Source organism: Capsicum annuum, chromosome 10, assembly GCF_002878395.1.
Source record: "Capsicum annuum cultivar UCD-10X-F1 chromosome 10, UCD10Xv1.1, whole genome shotgun sequence".
Classification (NCBI taxonomy): domain Eukaryota; kingdom Viridiplantae; phylum Streptophyta; class Magnoliopsida; order Solanales; family Solanaceae; genus Capsicum; species Capsicum annuum.
The window spans coordinates 217,344,460-217,364,376 of NC_061120.1; the positions used below are offsets into that span (position 1 = coordinate 217,344,460).

The 19,917-nt window shown below is 36.3% G+C and overlaps 2 protein-coding genes across 2 annotated transcripts; one reads left to right on the forward strand and one right to left on the reverse strand.

Annotated features, from left to right (window-relative positions):
- Positions 1-3,021: 3,021 nt before the first annotated feature.
- On the forward strand, positions 3,022-5,419 carry LOC107845148 (probable L-type lectin-domain containing receptor kinase S.5). The gene has a single exon (XM_016689401.2). It carries the CDS (start codon positions 3,149-3,151, stop codon positions 5,186-5,188), a length of 2,040 nt encoding a protein of 679 aa, XP_016544887.2. The 5' UTR covers positions 3,022-3,148; the 3' UTR covers positions 5,189-5,419.
- Positions 5,420-8,163: 2,744 nt separating this feature from the next.
- LOC107843797 (actin-66) lies at positions 8,164-12,528 on the reverse strand. Its single transcript, XM_016688188.2, has 5 exons — positions 12,234-12,528; positions 10,096-10,167; positions 9,594-9,987; positions 8,792-9,405; positions 8,164-8,506 (listed from the first exon to the last, which is right to left on the reverse strand). Exons 2-5 carry the CDS (start codon positions 10,153-10,155, stop codon positions 8,441-8,443), a joined length of 1,134 nt encoding a protein of 377 aa, XP_016543674.2. The 5' UTR covers positions 10,156-10,167; positions 12,234-12,528; the 3' UTR covers positions 8,164-8,440.
- Between the last annotated feature and the right edge of the window lie 7,389 nt (positions 12,529-19,917).

Sequence of the window (19,917 nt, forward strand, 5' to 3'; positions counted from 1 at the left end):
GTCAATTGCTATCGCAGGAGCAGGGACATTTTCAATTTCACCACGATCAATATCATTAAGATACAAAGTATATGAGTGTATAGCCTCCTCTTCCAGATGACCAACAACTCTGTGTGCAAGCTTGGGGAACAGCAAGTAAAGCACAAAGTAAAAATTGAAAAACGCTCCCTGCACGGCAATAACTAACAACCTCTCATACCATGTACTAGCTCCACCATAGTCATCAAATGCATCTTCTCAGTCTCAGCTTCTTCAGGTAATGCTTTTATCCAACCACCACTTTGCTCAAAATTCTCTTTTACGTCACAGTCAGGATAATTATTTTCCTTGAAGGATTCGCAGAGTCTCTTGGTGGTGACTTCTCCATATGCCTTTCTTTTACCACTTGAATGAGATTCAGAGGTGCTCATACCTCCAACTTTGAGTTTTTCCTCGGTTGATGAACTACCTGTTGTCTTTTGGATTTCTTGCAATGCAGCTGATGTTCTGCAGCAAGGATCTCCAAACTGTGTGAGAGCCGAATCCCCCACTGAATTGTTGCCAAGAATCTGGCAGGATTCAACCTGGGCTAATTGGGAATTGCTAGGCAAAGGCAGCTCATCTGACTGAGTAGCATTCTCACGCTGCTCATAACAAGCATTCTCAAGTTCTAGTTCTGATAATTTATCAGCATTAGCAGCTTCAGGCATCTCTTTTCTCTTTTCTCTGAACTGAAATATTACTTTCCAAGTAAAGCTTACACTCAGAATCATATTCCAAATGAGTCATATTCTAGAATCCATTAAGAGAGCATAATCCCCCTCCCCTAGCAAGACCAGAATTATTTCCCGACAACACCAAATCATTCTCAGGCGAAGAAATTTCTTCACCTCAATGCTTAGCAGAAACTTCATTCGGACAAGGTATGTCAGGCAGGCCATTCTCCGAGTCATCCGATGGAAGTCCAGCGATATCATCTAGCTTTTCCCCAGACGTAGTAGCAGCGTCCTTGGGATATACTTTCTCCCAGCTGTCAGCGACGAAAAGGTCTTTTCCTTGAAGATTATTAAGCAAGTCAATGCAGTCAACTTTGCAATCGCAACTAGGACAAAGCCAGCCTTCATCATCAGGTGGAATGTCTTCTTTTAGCAGAGGTAGCTCTACACGCGATTGGTGAAATCCACGCTCTTCTTTCAATGGATTTAATGAGAAACTTTTGCCTCTCATTTTGACTTTAAATAGGTCTTGTCCAGATGCTTCCTTGATCAAGCAATGTTTATCTTCAAAATATAATTTGAAACCTTTTTCTAATAAATGATCAAAACTTAACAAGTTCTAGTCCAAATCGGGTACGTAAAGAACATCAGAAATTGTTTTAGTGCCCGATTGTGTTTCAATTGTGATGGTTCCCATTCCTTTTGCTGGCATATAACCACCATGGTCGATCCTAACTTTTGTAACTTTAGTAGGGCTCAAATCTTTAAAAATATCTTTATCGCAAGTCATATGATTTGTGCATCCGCTATCGATCAGCCACGACTCGCTTAAGACACTACTTGCTAAACATGATGCAACAAAGAGTTGATCCTATTCCTGTTCATCAACAACTCAAGCCTCTGTATCTTGTTGCTAAGTTTTATTTTTACAGATGATTGCTTCATGCCCAAGCTGATTTCACTTAGTGCACTTAGCATCAAGCCTCTTCCAACACTTGAAAGGTGCATGCCCGAGCTTGCCGTAATGCTTACAAGGAGGGTAGTTTCCTTTGAAACCACCTGTTTTGTTTTTGTTATTGTGCGCTGCACCTTCTTCATTTGTTGGTTGGTGCGTCTTATTCTTCTTCTTCTTCGAACGTCCATCATCATGATGCTTGGATGGTAAGGCACCTTCGACAACTCCTCCTTGTCTCATAACATGCCGTTGCTCTTGAGCTTGAAAAGCACTTAAGAGCTCTATAAGTGTTATCTTGGACAATGTCTTAGTATTTTCTAAGGTTGTTATGGTAGCCTCAAATCTTTCAGGTGTCGTTACTAGAATTTTCTCAATGATCCTTGAATCATTGAAAGCAGAACCCAACAATCTGATGTGATTTACTAAATTAAGGAGTTTGTCAGAGTACTCCTTTATGGTTTCACTTTCTTTCATCCTTTGCAGCTCAAACTCACGGATCATATTCAACACTTGCATCCCTCGAATCCTTTCATCTCCTTCATACACAGTTTTGAGATAATCCCATACCTCTTTCGCTGATTCAAGAGACATGATACGAGTGAAGATATTAGATGAAACTGCAGTAAATAAGCATGCCAGTGCCTTTGATTTTCTGGTTTTTCTCTCCTTGTAAGTTTTAATCTGCACCACCGTGGGATTGTCCGGCAAGGGAGCTATCTCATATTCAACTTCAACAGCTTCCCAGAGATCCAAAGCTTGCAGATATATCCGCATTCTAACTGCCCAGATTTGATAACTTTCTCCATCGAAAGTTGGTGGTGCCATTGAAGAAAAATTTGCTTCTTCGTTCATGGTATCCACTGGATCAGATTGATGGACACACTCATAGGTCCCTTAAGATTAAAGCTTTGATACCAATTGTTGGTTTAAAACCGTTAAAGGGAAACAACGTAGGAATTCAATTTAAAAGTTGGCCGCAGAAACAGAGATGGAGTTTGAAGAAGAGAATATGCAGAGAGACAGAGAGAGATTATTTTCTTGTTAAAAGAAAGTCTATAATTGATCATCAACTTAGCAACTTAAATAGTTGCTATTCCAACTAAAAATAGGACAAAGAAACAACCTACCTCTGCTAAAATTAGAATAACTAATTAGTTTCCTACCAAAGATAGGACTTCCTAATTTAACTAGGATTGTACTTAAAAAAAAAACTAAAGAAAACAAAAAAAAAATAGTTGCATTCTTAAAGCAACTTTCAACATAAGCATATTAACATATTAGTGGAAATACATAGGAAGTTGCTACTTAGTCCAAGTCAAACATATTGATCAAATTACTTGGAAATTTTCTCCATAAAATGGAGAAACTATATCCTCCTTTGTTTCATTTAAAGTTATCGGTCATGCACAAAATTTGCAATAGATTTTCATTACCAATCCACCACATTTTCCCTCTTGAGACAAAAAAAGAAACATAGTTTTTGTTATTATATGTTGATATGTATTATCTAGGCAAGATTAGATCTTTAACTTCCCTTGTTCATCTTTTCTTCACATTCATACTTCTCTTGGAAGGATTTTTGGTTATTAGGGTGGATTGTCTGAATTTCAGCTACCCAAGTTTCACTAAGGAAGACGCGAATGATCTCATCACTACTAATCATTCCTATATAGCCTTCGGTGCTCTCCAAGTAACTGGCGATGCTCGTGGAGCTTCCATTACAAATTTGTCTGGAAGAATATGGTATTCACAGTCTTTGAATCTATGGAACAGGAAAAAAAACATCACAGCATCGTTTAATTCAACGTTTGTGATTAATATCAAACCTGAGAGTGATCCATGGGGTGAAGGATTGGCTTTCATATTGACTAAAGAAAGTGGTCCTAACACAATCCCAGATAAAAGTTACGGGCAATGGCTTGGAATCGTGAATGCAAGTACTAATGGATCTTCTTCAAACAACATAGTTGCAGTTGAATTTGACACGAGGAAAAGTTATCTTGATGATCTTGATGATAATCATGTTGGCATTGACATAAACAGCATCAACTCTGTCAATCAAATTTCTTTGACTGATAGTGGTGTTAACCTTTCACGAGCTGTTGATGTTATAGCGAGTGTACGATATGATGGAGAATCCAAGATCTTGAAGGTTTATACATTCATGAGTAATCAAACAGGAGAAAATGAGAGAAATCCCATCATTTCCATGCCACTTGATCTTTCTAGTTATCTCCCCGAGGATGTTTTCGTGGGATTTTCAGCCTCAACTGGGATATATAATCAGCTGAACTGCATAAAGGCATGGAATTTTACAAGCACGGATATTGGGAACTATAATGAGAACAATAATGGAGTTAGCCTATTGTGGTTGTGGATCTTGATACCAATAATATCGGTTCTGGTTATGTTCTTAGGTGGGGTTTTCATATATTTCACCTGGAGGAGAAAAAAGAAGAGGATGCAAGTGTTGGACCAAGATGAGATCATAGAGATTCAGATTCAGAATTCGGCTACTGCACCTCAGAGATTCCAACTGAAGGACTTGAAACGAGCAACCGGGAACTTTGATCCCAAGAACATTCTTGGAAGAGGAGGATGTGGAGTAGTGTTCAAAGGGTTGTTAGCTGATAATAAAGAGGTGGCTGTGAAGAGATTCTTTAGAGATTCAAGTCAAGGGGCAAAAGATCTCATAGCAGAAGTCACAACCATAGGCAATCTCCACCACAAGAACCTTGTCAAATTGATAGGATGGTGCTACGAAAGCAATGAACTCCTTGTGGTGTATGAGTTCATGCCAAATGGGAGCTTAGACAAGTTAATATTTTGTGAAGAAAATGGCGAAATCAGAGAAGGGTTGAGACTTAACTGGGAAATAAGGCATGGCATTATCTGTGGGATTGCTCAAGCACTGGATTATCTGCACAATAGGTGTCAGAAAAGAGTACTTCACAGAGACATAAAAGCCAGCAACATCATGCTTGACTCGGAGCTCAATGCACAGTTAGGAGATTTCGGATTGGCTAGAACAGTTCAAGTGAATGGAAAGACTCACCATTCAACAAAAGAGATTGCTGGAACTATAGGCTATATGGCACCAGAGAGTTTCCATATAGGCCGAGCCACAGTTGAAACAGACGTTTTTGCATTTGGAGTGCTGATTCTTGAAGTTGCTTGTGGTCGAAAACCTGGAAAACAATACGAGGAGAATAATTATTGTAATAGAGTCATTGAATATGTATGGGACATGTACAAGATTGGAAGGATCATTGATGCTATAGATGTCAGATTGGATAGAGACTTCGATGAAGAACAGGCTGAATGTGTGTTGATATTAGGATTGGCTTGTTGCCATCCAAATCCTTATGAAAGGCCAAGCATGAAAACAGCTTTACAGATTCTTACAGGGGAATCAGTTCTGCCAAATATCCCCACTGAGAAACCTGCTTTTGTATGGCCAGCCAGAGCTCCATCGTCTAACGAAGCTTACGGTGACTCTCTCCAACTTACACCAATTACAGTACTCAGTGGCAGATGACAGCAGAGTTTGAGGAACCTCAACAAGGTTCACAAAAAACCCAAGGGCATTGTCAGAGCATCTAACTCTTTAGGAAGCAAAAGATATTTGTAAATTCACATATGCAAGGCAACAGTGTCTATTTTTTTTTCGTTGTTGTGCATGTTGTCGGGGAGGGAGGTTTTCTTCAGTGTGTCTTTCTGCATTGTAAATAATTTTCTATTTAGACAATGTCATAATCAACTTTTTGCACAGTTGTAGATACTGCCATAATCAACTTTACAAGTAAAAACTGAGATGACTCAGCTAGATGTTTGTTAATGGTCCTTGTGAGTAACTTGGGTGGGATGAAGAGGGGGATACAAGACTCGCTGTTTATGAGCAATCACAAGTTATAACAATAAAAATGTTTTAGCCCTTAATAGCTGGAGTCAACTATATGAATCATCACTTCATGTAGAGTCAAATATTTATAGGTACTTAGTGTACTTGAGACTATATGAATCATCACTCCCGGCCTTGCCAAAGCAACCCGATCCATTTAATAGGCCGTCGGGAGACTTCTCGAGAAATTTCACCCAGAATTTTTTCAGGGACCCGAGGCCACCCCCGAACCGTGGGCTAACACCCACCGAAAGTCACAAAGCACTGCAATTTCTAACGTTTCGCCCGATTGAGTTGGAAAATGGCCCATCAGCCCCGCCAAAGCAACCTAATCCATTTAATAGGCCGTCGGAGGACCTCTCGAAAAGTTTCATGCAGAAATTTTCTCGGGGCCAGAACCCACCCCCTGAACTGTAGGCTAAGACCCATCGAAACTCGCAAAAAAACTCGCAATTTCTGTCGTTTCGCCCGTTTAACTTGAAAAATGGCTCCCTCGGCCCCGCCAAAGTAACCTGATCCATTTAATAGACCCTCAGGGGACCACTCGAGAAGTTTTGCACAAATTTTTTCTCGAGGCCCCAGCCCACCCCTCGAATTATGGGTTAAGACCCACTAAGAGTCGCAAAAAATTCGCAATTCCTACAGTTTCGCCCGTTTGACTTGGAAAATGGCTCCCCCAACCCCGTCAAAGCAACCCGATCCATTTAATAGGCCGTCGGGGGTCCACTAGAGAAGTTTCATCCAAAATAAACCGAAAGTCGTAAGAAACCTGCAATTATTGTTGTTTAGGCCGTTTGACTTGGAAAATGACTCTCCCCGACCCCCGGTCAAAGCAACCCAATTTATTTAATAAGCCGTTGGGGGACCGCTTGAGAAGTTCCGCCCAGAACTTTTCCTGGGGCCCAAGCCCACCCCCGAACCATGGGCTAACACCCTTAGGAAGTCATAAAAATAACCACAATTCCTGTCATTTCGTCCATTTGACTTAGAAAATAGCTCCCCCACGTCGCCAAAGCAATTCGATCTATTTAATCGACTGTCAAGGGATCGCTCGAGAAGTTTTGCATTGAATTTTTTTGGGGGCTCGAGCCCACCCCTCGGACCACAAGCTAAGACCCATCGAAAGTCGCAAAAAACCCACAATTTCTGTCGTTTCGCTCATTTGACTTGAAAAATGGCTCCCCGGCCTCACTAAAGCAACCCAATCCATTTAATAGGTCGGCGGGGGACCGCCCGAGAAGTTTCGCCCCTAATTTTTCTCGAGGCCCGAGGCCACCACTTGAACCATGGGCTAACACCCACCGAAAGCCAGAAAAAACCCGCAATTCCTATCATTTCGCCTATTTGACTTGGAAAATGGCTCTCCTGACCCCGCCAAAGCAACCTGATCATTTAATAGGCCGTCGGAGTTTACTGTCCGAGAAGTTTCACAAAATTTTTTGCGAGGCTCGAGCCCACCCCCCGAACCGTGGGCTAACACCCACCGAAACTCGCAAAATACCCGTAATTCTTGTTGTTTCACCCGATTGACTTGGAAAATGGTTGCCCCAATCCGACCAAAGCAACCCGATCCATTTAATAGGCCGTTGTGGGACTGGCCGAGAAATTTCACCCAGAATTTTTCTCGGTGCCCTAGCCCATCCCTCGAACTGTGGGCTAACACCCACTAAAAGTCATAAAAAAAATCACAATTCCCATCGTTTCGCCCGTTTGACTTGGAAAATGGCTCCCCAGACCCCTCCAAAGCAACCTTGGTCTATTTAATAGCTCATCAGGGAGCCGCCAAAAAGTTTCACCCAAAAAATTTTTTAAAGCCCCCACCCACCCACTGATTTGTGTGGGCTAACACCTGCCGAAAGTTGCAAAAAAATCTATTATCTCTGTCGTTTCACTCGTTTGACTTAGAAAATGGCTCCCCCAGCCCCTCCAAAGCAACCCAATCCATTTAATTGCTCGTCAGGGAACTACCCGAGAAGTTTCGCCCAAAAATTTTTTCAAGGCCCGCACCCACCCACCGTTCCGTGGACTAACACCCATCGAAAGTCGCAAAAAATTCGCAATTCATGTCGTTCCGCTCGTTTGGCGAGGAAAATGGCTCCTTTAATCCCTCCAACGCAACCTGATCCATTTAATAGCCCGCCTGCGGACTGCTCGAGAAGTTTTGCCAAAAAAAAATTCGGTGGCCACACCCACCCTTCAAAAGTCACAAAAATTTGCAGTTCCTATTGTTTTGCTTGTTTGGCTTGGAAAATGGCTCCTACAACCCCTCAATGCAAACCTGATCTATTCAATTGCCCGTTAGGGGACCTCTCGAGAAGTTTCCTCCAAAAAAAATTCAGAGCCTGCACCCACCCACCGATCTGTGGGCTAATTATGAAGTAGTCATTCTTTAATGGAAAATAAAATTTCGATGAAAATACTCCTAGCTAGAATACTAAAAAATGTTATTGATGTGTTAGGAATTCTTTCACATGTGAAACTCTAGCTCACTTTATTGAAGTTTGAAAAATTCCTCTATAACTCCAATATACTATATTGAAGTTCAAGAAATTCTCATGTATATGAAATGAAGTATGTATCTTAATATATAAAATTGGGACCAAGAGAATATATAAAACGAATCAACAAAGTTCTTTATCCATCATCCAAATCACAGGAGTTGAAATACAATTCTTCTACATAAATGATTAACATGAACTGCTTGCTTTTTTTTGTTTTTTCATATCAATGACCAAATGTTTGAGATTGAAGATAAAGTAACAGAAACAAAAATAATCAAAAGGAAATACAAATGAAAAGCATATTATATGCAACCAACTGAAGCAGTGCTGCTCTGGAAATGCAAGTTTGTATACTTGTTCAAGTTATCTCTTTCTCGACGTGCTGTATTTAGAAGCATTTCCTGTGAACGATTGAAGGTCCAGATTCATCGAACTCTGCCTTAGCTATCCACATCTGTACTCATGAAAAAAGAATCTTGTAAGTAAATTTCTTTCAGTTACTTGACATTGTTCATCACATTCCGTTGAAAGAGCTCAGCATTTAGCATAGAAAGTACTGGACAGCGTTTGCTCTCATATAATTCACGCTTTCAGCCTTAGTATAGTCACCTAAGCAAATTGGTTTTTATGCTGAAGTAATCTACTACTGATCTCGATAGTGAATAAGCTTTAAGACGTGCAACTTTGAAATGAAGCAGATTATGAACAGTAAACAGATCGTAGTGCAGATTTTGCGTACCTGCTGGAATGTGCTGAGGGAGGCTAAAATAGATCCTCCGATCCAGACACTGTACTTCCTCTCAGGCGGGGCAACAACCTTGATCTTCATGCTACTTGGAGCTAATGCGGTAATTTCCTTGCTCATCCTATCAGCAATGCCCGGGAACATTGTGGTACCACCACTGAGGACGATGTTTCCATAGAGATCCTTCCTGATATCAACGTCACACTTCATGATGGAATTGTATGTGGTTTCATGAATACCAGCAGCTTCCATTCCGATCATTGATGGTTGGAACAGCACTTCAGGGCAACGGAATCGCTCAGCACCAATGGTGATGACCTGTCCATCAGGAAGCTCATAGCTCTTCTCCACGGATGAGCTGGTCTTTGCTGTTTCAAGTTCTTGTTCATAGTCAAGAGCAATGTAAGACAGCTTCTCCTTCACATCCCTAACAATTTCCCGCTCGGCTGTGGTGGTGAAAGAGTAACCTCTTTCTGTGAGAATCTTCATGAGGTGATCTGTGAGATCACGCCCTGCCAGATCAAGACGCAGGATTGCGTGTGGGAGGGCATAACCTTCATAGATGGGAACTGTGTGGCTGACACCATCTCCAGAATCCAGCACAATTCCTGGCATCAAAAAGCACAGTCCACTATCAGACGCATGATTTTAAGCTGAGGAACACAACTAACTTAATAATTTGTTTTCACTAGTTCAGTTTTCTACCTAATAAACAGGACCCAACATAATGTTTCAACCAATAATCAATCTTATACTTCAGTAGAAAAACTGGTTTCAAGCAGTCGACAGAGCTTACCAGTTGTACGTCCACTGGCATAGAGGGAAAGGACGGCCTGAATTGCAACATACATGGCAGGGGTGTTGAAGGTTTCAAACATGATCTGAGTCATCTTCTCTCGATTGGCTTTTGGGTTAAGAGGAGCTTCTGTGAGGAGAACTGGGTGCTCCTCTGGAGCCACACGAAGTTCATTGTAAAAGGTATGATGCCAAATCTTCTCCATGTCATCCCAGTTGCTAACAATACCATGTTCAATTGGATATTTCAAAGTCAAAATACCCCTTTTGGATTGAGCCTCGTCACCAACATACGCATCTTTCTGGCCCATGCCAACCATCACACCAGTGTGACGAGGACGTCCCACAATGCTAGGAAAGACAGCCCTTGGGGCATCATCTCCAGCAAATCCAGCCTAACAATTTCAGGACAAGATTAACAGTTAGTATTTCAGCTCAAGTAAGGCAATGCTGACTTTAAAGTGACCGAATGTTCGGGAGAATCCAGTGAAATACGTCGTTACCTTAACCATTCCTGTTCCATTGTCACAGACAAGAGGTTGAATATCTTCGCCTTCTGCCATCTTTTATGTGTTCTGGTATAAGATAGAAGATATATTCATGTTACTAAAACTAAAAGCGTAAAAAAAAAAAATCTCATGTAATAATGAAGATCAAACACTCACATCAAGTGAAAAAAAAAACTAATACACAGAACAATACCAATAAATGCAGCTAAGCTCTTTCATTTATCTCTTAACAGCACAACGGGTTTGCAACATATAAAGATCTTGCGCAATATGATTGGATTAAATCATTATGATATGAATCTGATCAGTCTAATTGCACAAGTTCTGTGGCTAAATAAGTAAATGAAATTCTTTCTTTATGTGAAAAAATTTTCATTTGAATAATAAAAAACAACGTAAATGCCAATTAATGAGAATGCTTAATCACTTGTATATCTTTGAAAGAACAGATTGAAAGGAATTAGATCAACTGAAAAGTATGAAAAAGGAAAATCCAAACTAGAAAACAATTAGTCAAACCACATAGCTTTTGACATTTAACTCAAATGGAAGATACCCATTTGCAGATCCAAGAACCACTTTCAATAGTAAAACGATCATCCATTTTCAGCACAATAAATCAACAAACCAAAAAGACGAAAATCACCACATACGCTACAAAATCGATAGATCAATCCAAAGAGAGAAAAATGGTGCTTGCACTCCCCAAAAATGTTGCTGCACCCATGTTGGATCCTCCAAAAATGCACTAGTTTTGAAGGATACAACACAGTGACACACATCCATCAAAATTTTAGATGAGTCAGCAACATAGGTCAGGAAACCACAGAATTCTTTCTCCAAATTATCGATCAGGAAACCACAGAATTCTTTCTCCAAATTATCGATCTTTATTAGAAAACATCCACAAAGATTGACGGAAAATAAGAAAGATTTCAAAATCACATATACTACAAATCAATGATCAATTCAAAGAGAGGAAAATGGTATTTGACTCTCCAAAAATGTTGCCGCACCCATGCTAGATCCTCCAAAAATGTACTACATTTGGAGGATCCGACACACACCCTTTGACATTTTTAAAGAATCTGAGCAACATAGAAGAAACCACAAAATTCATTATCCAAATTATCAATCTATACTAGGATATATCAAAAGGGTAGCCCAATACACTAAAACTCCTGCTAAAGATCACATAACCCATCAAATCAAAAGATCAATCCAAAGAGATGACACCCACAAATTCCTTCTCCAAAGTATCAATCATTATTAGGAAATACCCACAAACATTGACTGAAAATGAGAAAGATTTTAAAATCACACACACAACCAAATCAATGATCAATCCAAAGAGAGGAAATGGTGCTTCAACTCTCCAAAAAAGTTACCGCACCCGTGTTGGATCCTCCAAAAACACACTACTTTTGGAGGATCTGACAACAACCTTCGACATTTTTGAAGAGTCCAAGCAACATAGAAGGATCACAAAATTCTCTATCCAAATTATCAATCTTTATTAGGCAACATAAAAAGGGCAGTCCAGTGCACTAAGCCTCACACTAAAGATCACATATACTACCAAATCTAAAGATCAATCCAAAGAGATGACACCCACAAAATTCTTTCTCCAAAGAATCAAATCTTCATTGAGGAATATCCACAAACATTGATTGAAAATGAGAGAGAGATTTTAAATCACACACACTACCAAATCAAAAGATCAATCTAAATAGATGACACCCACAAAATGCTTTCTCCAAAGTATCAATCTTTATTAGGAATATCCAAATCAAAAAGATCAATCCAAAAAGATGACACCACAAAATTCTTTCACCAAAGTCTCAATCTTTATTGAGGAATATCCACAAACATTGATTGAAAATGAGAGAGAGATTTTAAAATCACATACACTACCAAATATCTAAATAGATGACACCCACAAAATTCTTTCTCCAAAGTATCAATCTTTACAAGAAACATCCACAAACATTGTTTGACAATTAGAAAAAAATTTAAAATCAAACACACCATCAATAGATCAATTCACATCCACAGAAAGATAATCCTCCAAACTCCAAAGTATCAATCTTTACTAGAAAAAAGAAAATCAAGATTCAACAGAAAAATTGTACCTTTAATGGATTTAGACAAGATGGTATTGTTGCTGATGGCTACCCCAAGTAGTTTGTTGTTGAAAGGGGGTGGGAAAGTGTGTGTTAAATGGTTAAGAAGAAATGGGAATTGAGCTTAAAATGAGGCTCAAATTTCTAGGCTGTTTGAGGGATGGAGGAGTTCGTTGGTTATCATTATATCAACAAGTGAGTGGACCTCATGACAGCATCATGTTCATGGTGGATATAGATTATAGCCTGCCTTAGATTTCTTTTTCTTGTTTGTACACCTTTACCCTACCCCGTTTTTGTTTAAACACCGCGAGGTTACTGGTTCAAGCAGTGAAAATAACATGTGACAGAAACTATGGGTCTAAAGAAGGGTCAGACCACGAGAATCTATTGTATGCACCTTACATTTCTGCAAAGGGCTGTGTGGTCACATAACAACAATTTCACCGGCTACTTCAAGACTCTTTTTTGAAAAAGCAAACCTAGTTTTTTTTGGTTTCTAATCCAGTGTTTGGTGCCCGCATTGAAGTCTCGACTAGTCCGGATCATGCACCGCAGGGTCCATTCAAGTGGCAGCGCCCAACAGAATTTTTTCCATACTCAGGGTCGAATCATCAACCTCTGATTAAGGGTGGAACAGCCTCATTACTGCACCACAACTCATGTTAGTAAAGCATACCTAGTTTTGCAAAAACGGGCACAGCTGGTGCAGGAAATTCTTCGCTAAAGTAGACCAGGCTCAGCTAGTCTAGCTTCACTTAAGCGAAAATAGATCCATATGATCCGAACCTTCCTCGAACAACATGCAAAGCGCAAAAAGGAAGCGTTAATGTATGGGACCTTTATTTTAAAATGAAGTATGAAAAATACACCTAGTATCTCACTTTTTAAAAAAAAAAAAAAAATTAAACTAAATGTTCATGTCTACATGAAAATACAAATTTTCTTTACTATATTTTAATTATTTTGATTGTTAATTATTTTAATTTATAATTTTTTTAATTTATATTTTATATATAAATTTTATTTCAAAAAAATTAGTATAAATTTTATATTCAAATTCACAACAAAATTAATTAGTTTGGACTTCGTATTCCGAGTCAAGCCAATCTTTTTGTCATGTAGGAAGTAATTATTTTCATCTATTCCTTGTAGTATTAAAAAATTAATTCTTCTCATCAAGAAATATAAAATATCAAAATAACTTAACAAATTATATTTTGTATTTATTATTTTTCTTGATAAACGTTAAATAAGCTAAAATAACATCTTATTTGATGTGACATCATTTTCTTATTATTCATTCATTAAAAAAAAAAAAGGACATATATTTATATTTAGAAATTATTAGCTTTATACACCATTGTCCTTGAAACATTATTTCAACAATGGTCTCAAAAATTAAGAAAAATGCATGGGACATAATTGTCCTAGTAATGTAGACAGAAGGGTAAATTTGAAATCTTAAAGGTTGGCCACAACATTTTCTCATATAATATATACTTTATATTATAATATTTTTTTCTCTATCTCGTGAATTAATCTGTCAATAACATCGTGGGGTAGGTGAGGATAATAATGACACGTTGTGGGGGACGATTAAGAAAAGGAATCACCAATGGCCTCCTACCACTATATTATTTTATAAAATTTATATTATGTTAATTCCTAATTATTTTAGTTTGTAAATTAAAATTAGATTTTTCTAAAAAAAAAAAATATTTCATAAGCAACAGTTAGAACATGATATAATATTTATTTCAGTAAATCATTGATGAAAACTTTTTAAAGTATAAAAAGCGATGAATTAAGAAACATGAAAGACGACAAGAATAAAGTCGATTCCACTTTTTGTAACCGTGTAAAACAAGGTTAAGTAAAGGCGAAAATATAGATTATTCTAGTGAAACGAAATTAATCAAGACAAATTCAAGAGTGAAAATTTCATACTACTCAGGATATTTGAGCTAATTTAGTTTCAATACGATAATAGGTTTCAGAGTCCGAACTTTAATGTCGATGATCTGTTAACTTGTAGTCGATTCTATTGACACAGTTCAATCCAGAGGCGGATTCAGGATTCTGAGGTTCCGGGTGCTATGTCCTATGAATAGTAGCACCATATTTACATAGGAGAAAAGACTAATAACCATTACTCCTAAAAATTCTTATTTCTAAAAAAAAAAAATAGATGTTTGACCAAGTTTTTTAGAAAAAATAAATATTTTGGAGAGTAATAAATGCAGTTTTCAGAGATTAAAAAATAGTTTATTTCCTAGAATTTTTTTTCAAAAAAGATATTTTTAAAAAAAATACACTTAAAAATACTTGATTAATCCTAATTGTTACTCAAAAGTGTTTTTAATATTTATTAATTAGAAAGATATTTCTCATCAAAAATTTTAACAGTGCATTTGAAAAAAAAAAGTTGAAAAATAAGTGGATTAAGTAATCACATATTGATTATTTGTCAAAGTTCTAGTCCTAGCTTATTGGTATGTTTTAATGCTTATAAAGAAGATGTCTAGGTTCAAATCCAAGGAGACACAATGTATTTTGAAACATTTTGAAATGTCTTTTAAAATAATTGTGCAAAATATCATCCAATGCCGGATTCAAACTTGAAACTTCGGCAACAAATGGCGTCCCCTTTCCCATTTGCACTACATCAAACATGTTAATGCGAGATTTTATACTATATCTGGCATATATATATCTATATATATAGAGTTTCTACCGAGATGACCGGGTGTCGTGGCACCCTCAAGCTACTATATAGATCCGCCCCTGGTTCAATCAATCAGTTAAGTCGATTTTAAAAAATCATTGACACCCCTAAATCCTAATAGTGAGATTAATCTAACCATTTCATTTTCATAGATTTCACACTCAAAACATGTAACAATTTTGGTATGAAACATTTTTCTTTTAATGAATATTTATTGTATGGATATGAATTGAAGGACAAATACAACTCTTTGATTATGAATTTATTTGAACCCATAATTTTTAGAATAAATATAATAAAACATTATTTTAAAAAATTAACAAATATTAAACGTAAATTCATAATTATAAATCCAATAACGTAAACTCATAAATTTTAAATAGATAAAAAATTTAAATTATGAATTGGTAGGTGGGCCCTTGCCAGCAAAGAATTGTGGTCTCTAAGAGATCATGTCGACCTCTTTCCCTCACGTGTGGGGGGTGGATGTCCACTCACATTAATTTCACTAATTAAATAATATTTATATATCTAATAACTATATTTTTAATTTTTACATTTGATACGATGAATGCATTATATTTTTCATGGATTAAATTTGATATATCATATAATAATATTGAGTCTGAAGAGGATAAAATGTACGCAGTCCATAAGACTATCTCAGATGAAATAAAGAAATTGTTTCTGATAGACCCTCGACTGAAAATAGATAATAATATAATCAACAAAAAACATAAAAACAAATCACAAAAAGGGATATCACACCGACAGATGATAGAGAAAGCAAGGCACCCGTACAAGATAATACTATAAACTAGCTATCGAAATAATAAACATCACCACAACTCCACGAATAAGAAACGACAGACACAAATACAAGCAAAGCACTCTTTCCTACTATTACGACCTACTAACCCTCTATCCTAATCTACGTACACCATTCTATCAAGAATCGTGTCCTTTGTAAGTACTAAGTTGTAACTGTTTCATATTATGCTTAATCAACTATCTCCAATAGTTGATATATATCATAACTTTGCCTAATAAGATTTGTCTCGGTGCAGTACCCACACTGAAACTCGACTAATCTGGATTTGCGCCGCGCAGGGACCCATTCGGGAGGAAACGCTCCCTAACAGAGTTTTTTCCATACCCAGAATCGAACCCTCGACCTCTGGTTAAGGTGGAGCAACCCCATTCACTGCACCACAACTCATGTTGGTGATTGATGTATTCTTGATCTACATAACTTCAAACCTCTCAAACATTATTGATTACCGTGCTTGATTTAAGATTAATTCAATCTATATATACATTGTAATTTTTTTATATCTCTATAAATTATTCGAAATCAATTAGACTAATTTAGAAAATAGATAGGTACCATAGATATTATTTAATTTCATACATCTTTTTATGATCTGGTGTATTTAATTATTGATGAACAAAAATTACACACAAAAAAATGGCTATCCTTTATCAAGCAATAATGTTGAAAGCTGGATTTGAAAAGCATAAATATAATCCTGGAAGAAAATAAAAAGATATTTGAAGAATAAAATAAATATCCATCTAGCTATATGGTTGTGGGGAAAAAATAAAAAATAAAAAGTTATAGACAATTCATGTGGGAAAATGAATCTTTAGACGTGCATAGTTATATGGTTGTCACTATCAAATTTACCCTTTAATTCCCCTTTAACGAACAACTTTTGATACAACACTTTTTAATACAAACTTTATTTTGATTTAAAAGCTTTTGGTGGCCTAATCAGGGATGAGAATGGATTCAGAATTTGAAATTTATAAATATTGAAGTTTATTATATGTACTTATTAAGTGAATTTCTCAGTAAATATAAAAGATTTGAATCAAAATTATTGAATTCTATTGAGTTTGTACGTTTCATGCAAACTCTAAATCGGGTTCTAATGTTATAATGAAAATTAGCAATATCGATGGTACGATCTCTAAACCTCACTTATCGATACGTGAACACAATAGATTTTGCCTATATCCAGGCATATTAGATATCCAATGGAATATCTATAAATAATTTGAATTATTGCATTAATAATTTAAGATCGATGTATATGGTAAAATTCAAATTTTGAATACCGTTTTTTCAAGTAATTATTCACTTTGATCTTCTTGTTGGTGGTTAAAAATAATCATGAAAGAGTCAAACAATCAATCAAGTAGTATAAATTTACCTTAAATTCCAAAATTGTTTCTTTTAATATTCCAAATCAAGTAGTCATTAAAGTTTACATGGAGTAAATTTTATGATGACCATCAACTTCAAGTGTCAAAAGTAATGATTAAATTGGGTTATATTAGTCCTTTAATTAACTTGTCTCTGCAAATAATTATCGAATTGTTGTCAACTTGTCATTTGCTTGTTCTTCTTGAAGATTTCGTAGATTTTTAATTTTACAATACATGTATGGTCACTCAATTTTATTCACATTTTTTAAAAAGAAAATCAATAATCCTAACAAAACATAAATCAATTCTACAACAAAATTAATAACATATGTCGTATATTTCTATAAAGTAAAGTGAGGTTTGGGGACAGTAAAACTTACGCAGTCCATACCTCTACTCAGAGATGAGGCAGATGATTGTTTTTGATAGACCCCCGACTCGAGACAAAAATAGTCTAAAAAAAATGTAATAACTGAAGAGCAAGGAACAATCGATTTACTCGAAACAACTGAACTCCAAGAACAAGAAATTACAAGCGTAACACTAAAACTATTAATAAGAACAACAAGACAAAACACTCCAATATACTAACATAGACACACTCCTCCCCGTCACTAACCTTCTGCCCTAATTCGCGCACTCCATTTAGTCATTTCTATTATTTTTAAAACAGTAAAAGTAGTTTTTTTTTTTTTTTTGTTATGTGATTAAATGTTTGGACTATTGTTGTTAGTTATAGTGGAGGTGTTTTTTTTTTTTTTTCTTTATACGTACACAATCCTTTTCTTAGAAGTAAAGTTCCTACTGTTAATTTGACGTAGAAATTTAGCAAAAGAGAGATCATGTTTTCTTAATAAATGTAATTGGTAAAATGTTAAAGTTTGAATAAACAGTTAACTAGAAAGACAAGAAATTTACGATATGATTTTTGAAAATTTCGATCCATTAATTTTTATTTTTGGTTTAAGAAAATAATGTAATGTTACCATACCAACTTAGTTTGATATGGTTCGATATTTCTAAGTTGTGGTTTATACGATATGATCATAAGTTGTCACTCAAAAGTTTGTTTGATTTTGACTTATTTATAAGAAAGAATTATGATTTCGGTAATGGAGGAAACTCTTTCATGCTTGAAATGAATAATAGAAATGACTATAAGATTATCGACTTGAAAGATCGACCTTTAAATTAAATGCACTGACTTGAAAATGTTAAAAGTGGAAGGAGTAGATCTATAAGATTAAATGAAAGGAAGTGGTTTCAAAAGATCTACAATTACTTCGTATCAATATAGAATTAGCTAAAGAAAGTAAAAAATTTCATATATGCAATAGCTACTAGTTAAGAATAGATTAACATTATTTGTCTTCCTCTTATTACTAATTATTGTTATTATTTTGATATGACAATTCAGTATATACCAAAGTATGCACACCCTAGGAGAGTCTTACTAGGGTAGGGGATAAAACATTTTCGACCAAATCAAAGACGACTTTATTTTAAAGCTCAAAAATGAAAAGTCTGATTCTTATCATTCCATCACTTTTTTTTTTGTTCTTTCAAAACTGTTTTTGAGTATCAACAATTGAACGGGTCATGTGCATTTTTGCCTTTATTTTCTGTTGGTCTTTAATTTAGGTTTTCATACAAATTATTTTACGCAAAAGCATAAGTTTATATATTTGTATCATAACATTCGACAAGATGTCATTTTATGAAAAAAATAGTTACACAAGTTCAGCTGGGCTTGTTTCTTATAGATTGATGAGAAAGCCCAAACTTATATGTGGGCCCATCACCAAATTGTCAACAACATTAAACCTATTTAAACGTTTGATTTAAAATGAAAAAATCAACTTAAGAAATTCAAATTGCCTGTTCATTTCTACCTCAATTTTCATTTACTTCAACTTTCTTTTTACACAATTTATACTTCCCTCTGTCCAATGTAAAGAGTCAAACGATTTAAATTTGATCGTAAATTTAGGCACGAACAATAATAACACACTCACTGTATTCCCACAAAATGGGTTCTGGGGACTACCATGCTTTCCCAAACCTTTATAGTATGACTCAACAATTTGATACTTTTATAGTTGTTACAACTCTGAATGTCCCCTTATTCTCATATAAAGGAATCATCGTACTCCATATCACGACCCGAGGCGGGGCCCTGGCCACGGCGGGCATCCTGAACCATCAAGGTTCGAGAGACCCCTATAACTCCCCAACCCACTAGTGATATTGTCCGCTCTGGACCCAGGCCCGCATGACTTTAAAACGTGTCTCTAGGGAGTAAGGCTTGCTTACTTATATACCCAGCATCTCTCCTGTGTTTTGCCAATGTAGGACTCTTTCTCTTAAGTTGGGATGTTACACTCCATCTCTAAGTTCAGACATCTTTGCCGCCTTGTCAGCTACTCCTAATCTGCTCCGTCAGTACTCTTTCAGAAATCTACCGAAATCTCATCCGACTCAGTCGCCCGATCCCTCCACATCGTACGAATAGCACCCTTGACCTCCTCAACCTTGATATGCCTATAATAAGCATAATCGCGACACCTCTCTGAATTCTCCAAGTCCCTCCAACACGAAACTTTATTCCCCTCATGGTTCAAAAGTTTATGATCATGTAAGATTTTATTCAAAAACTACATAAAAAGTAATATAAGTTGCATTATTGACCATTCAAAATATTTAAAAGCTATATAAAAAAATTATAGACTTATTTGAATATCAAAATTAAAAAAA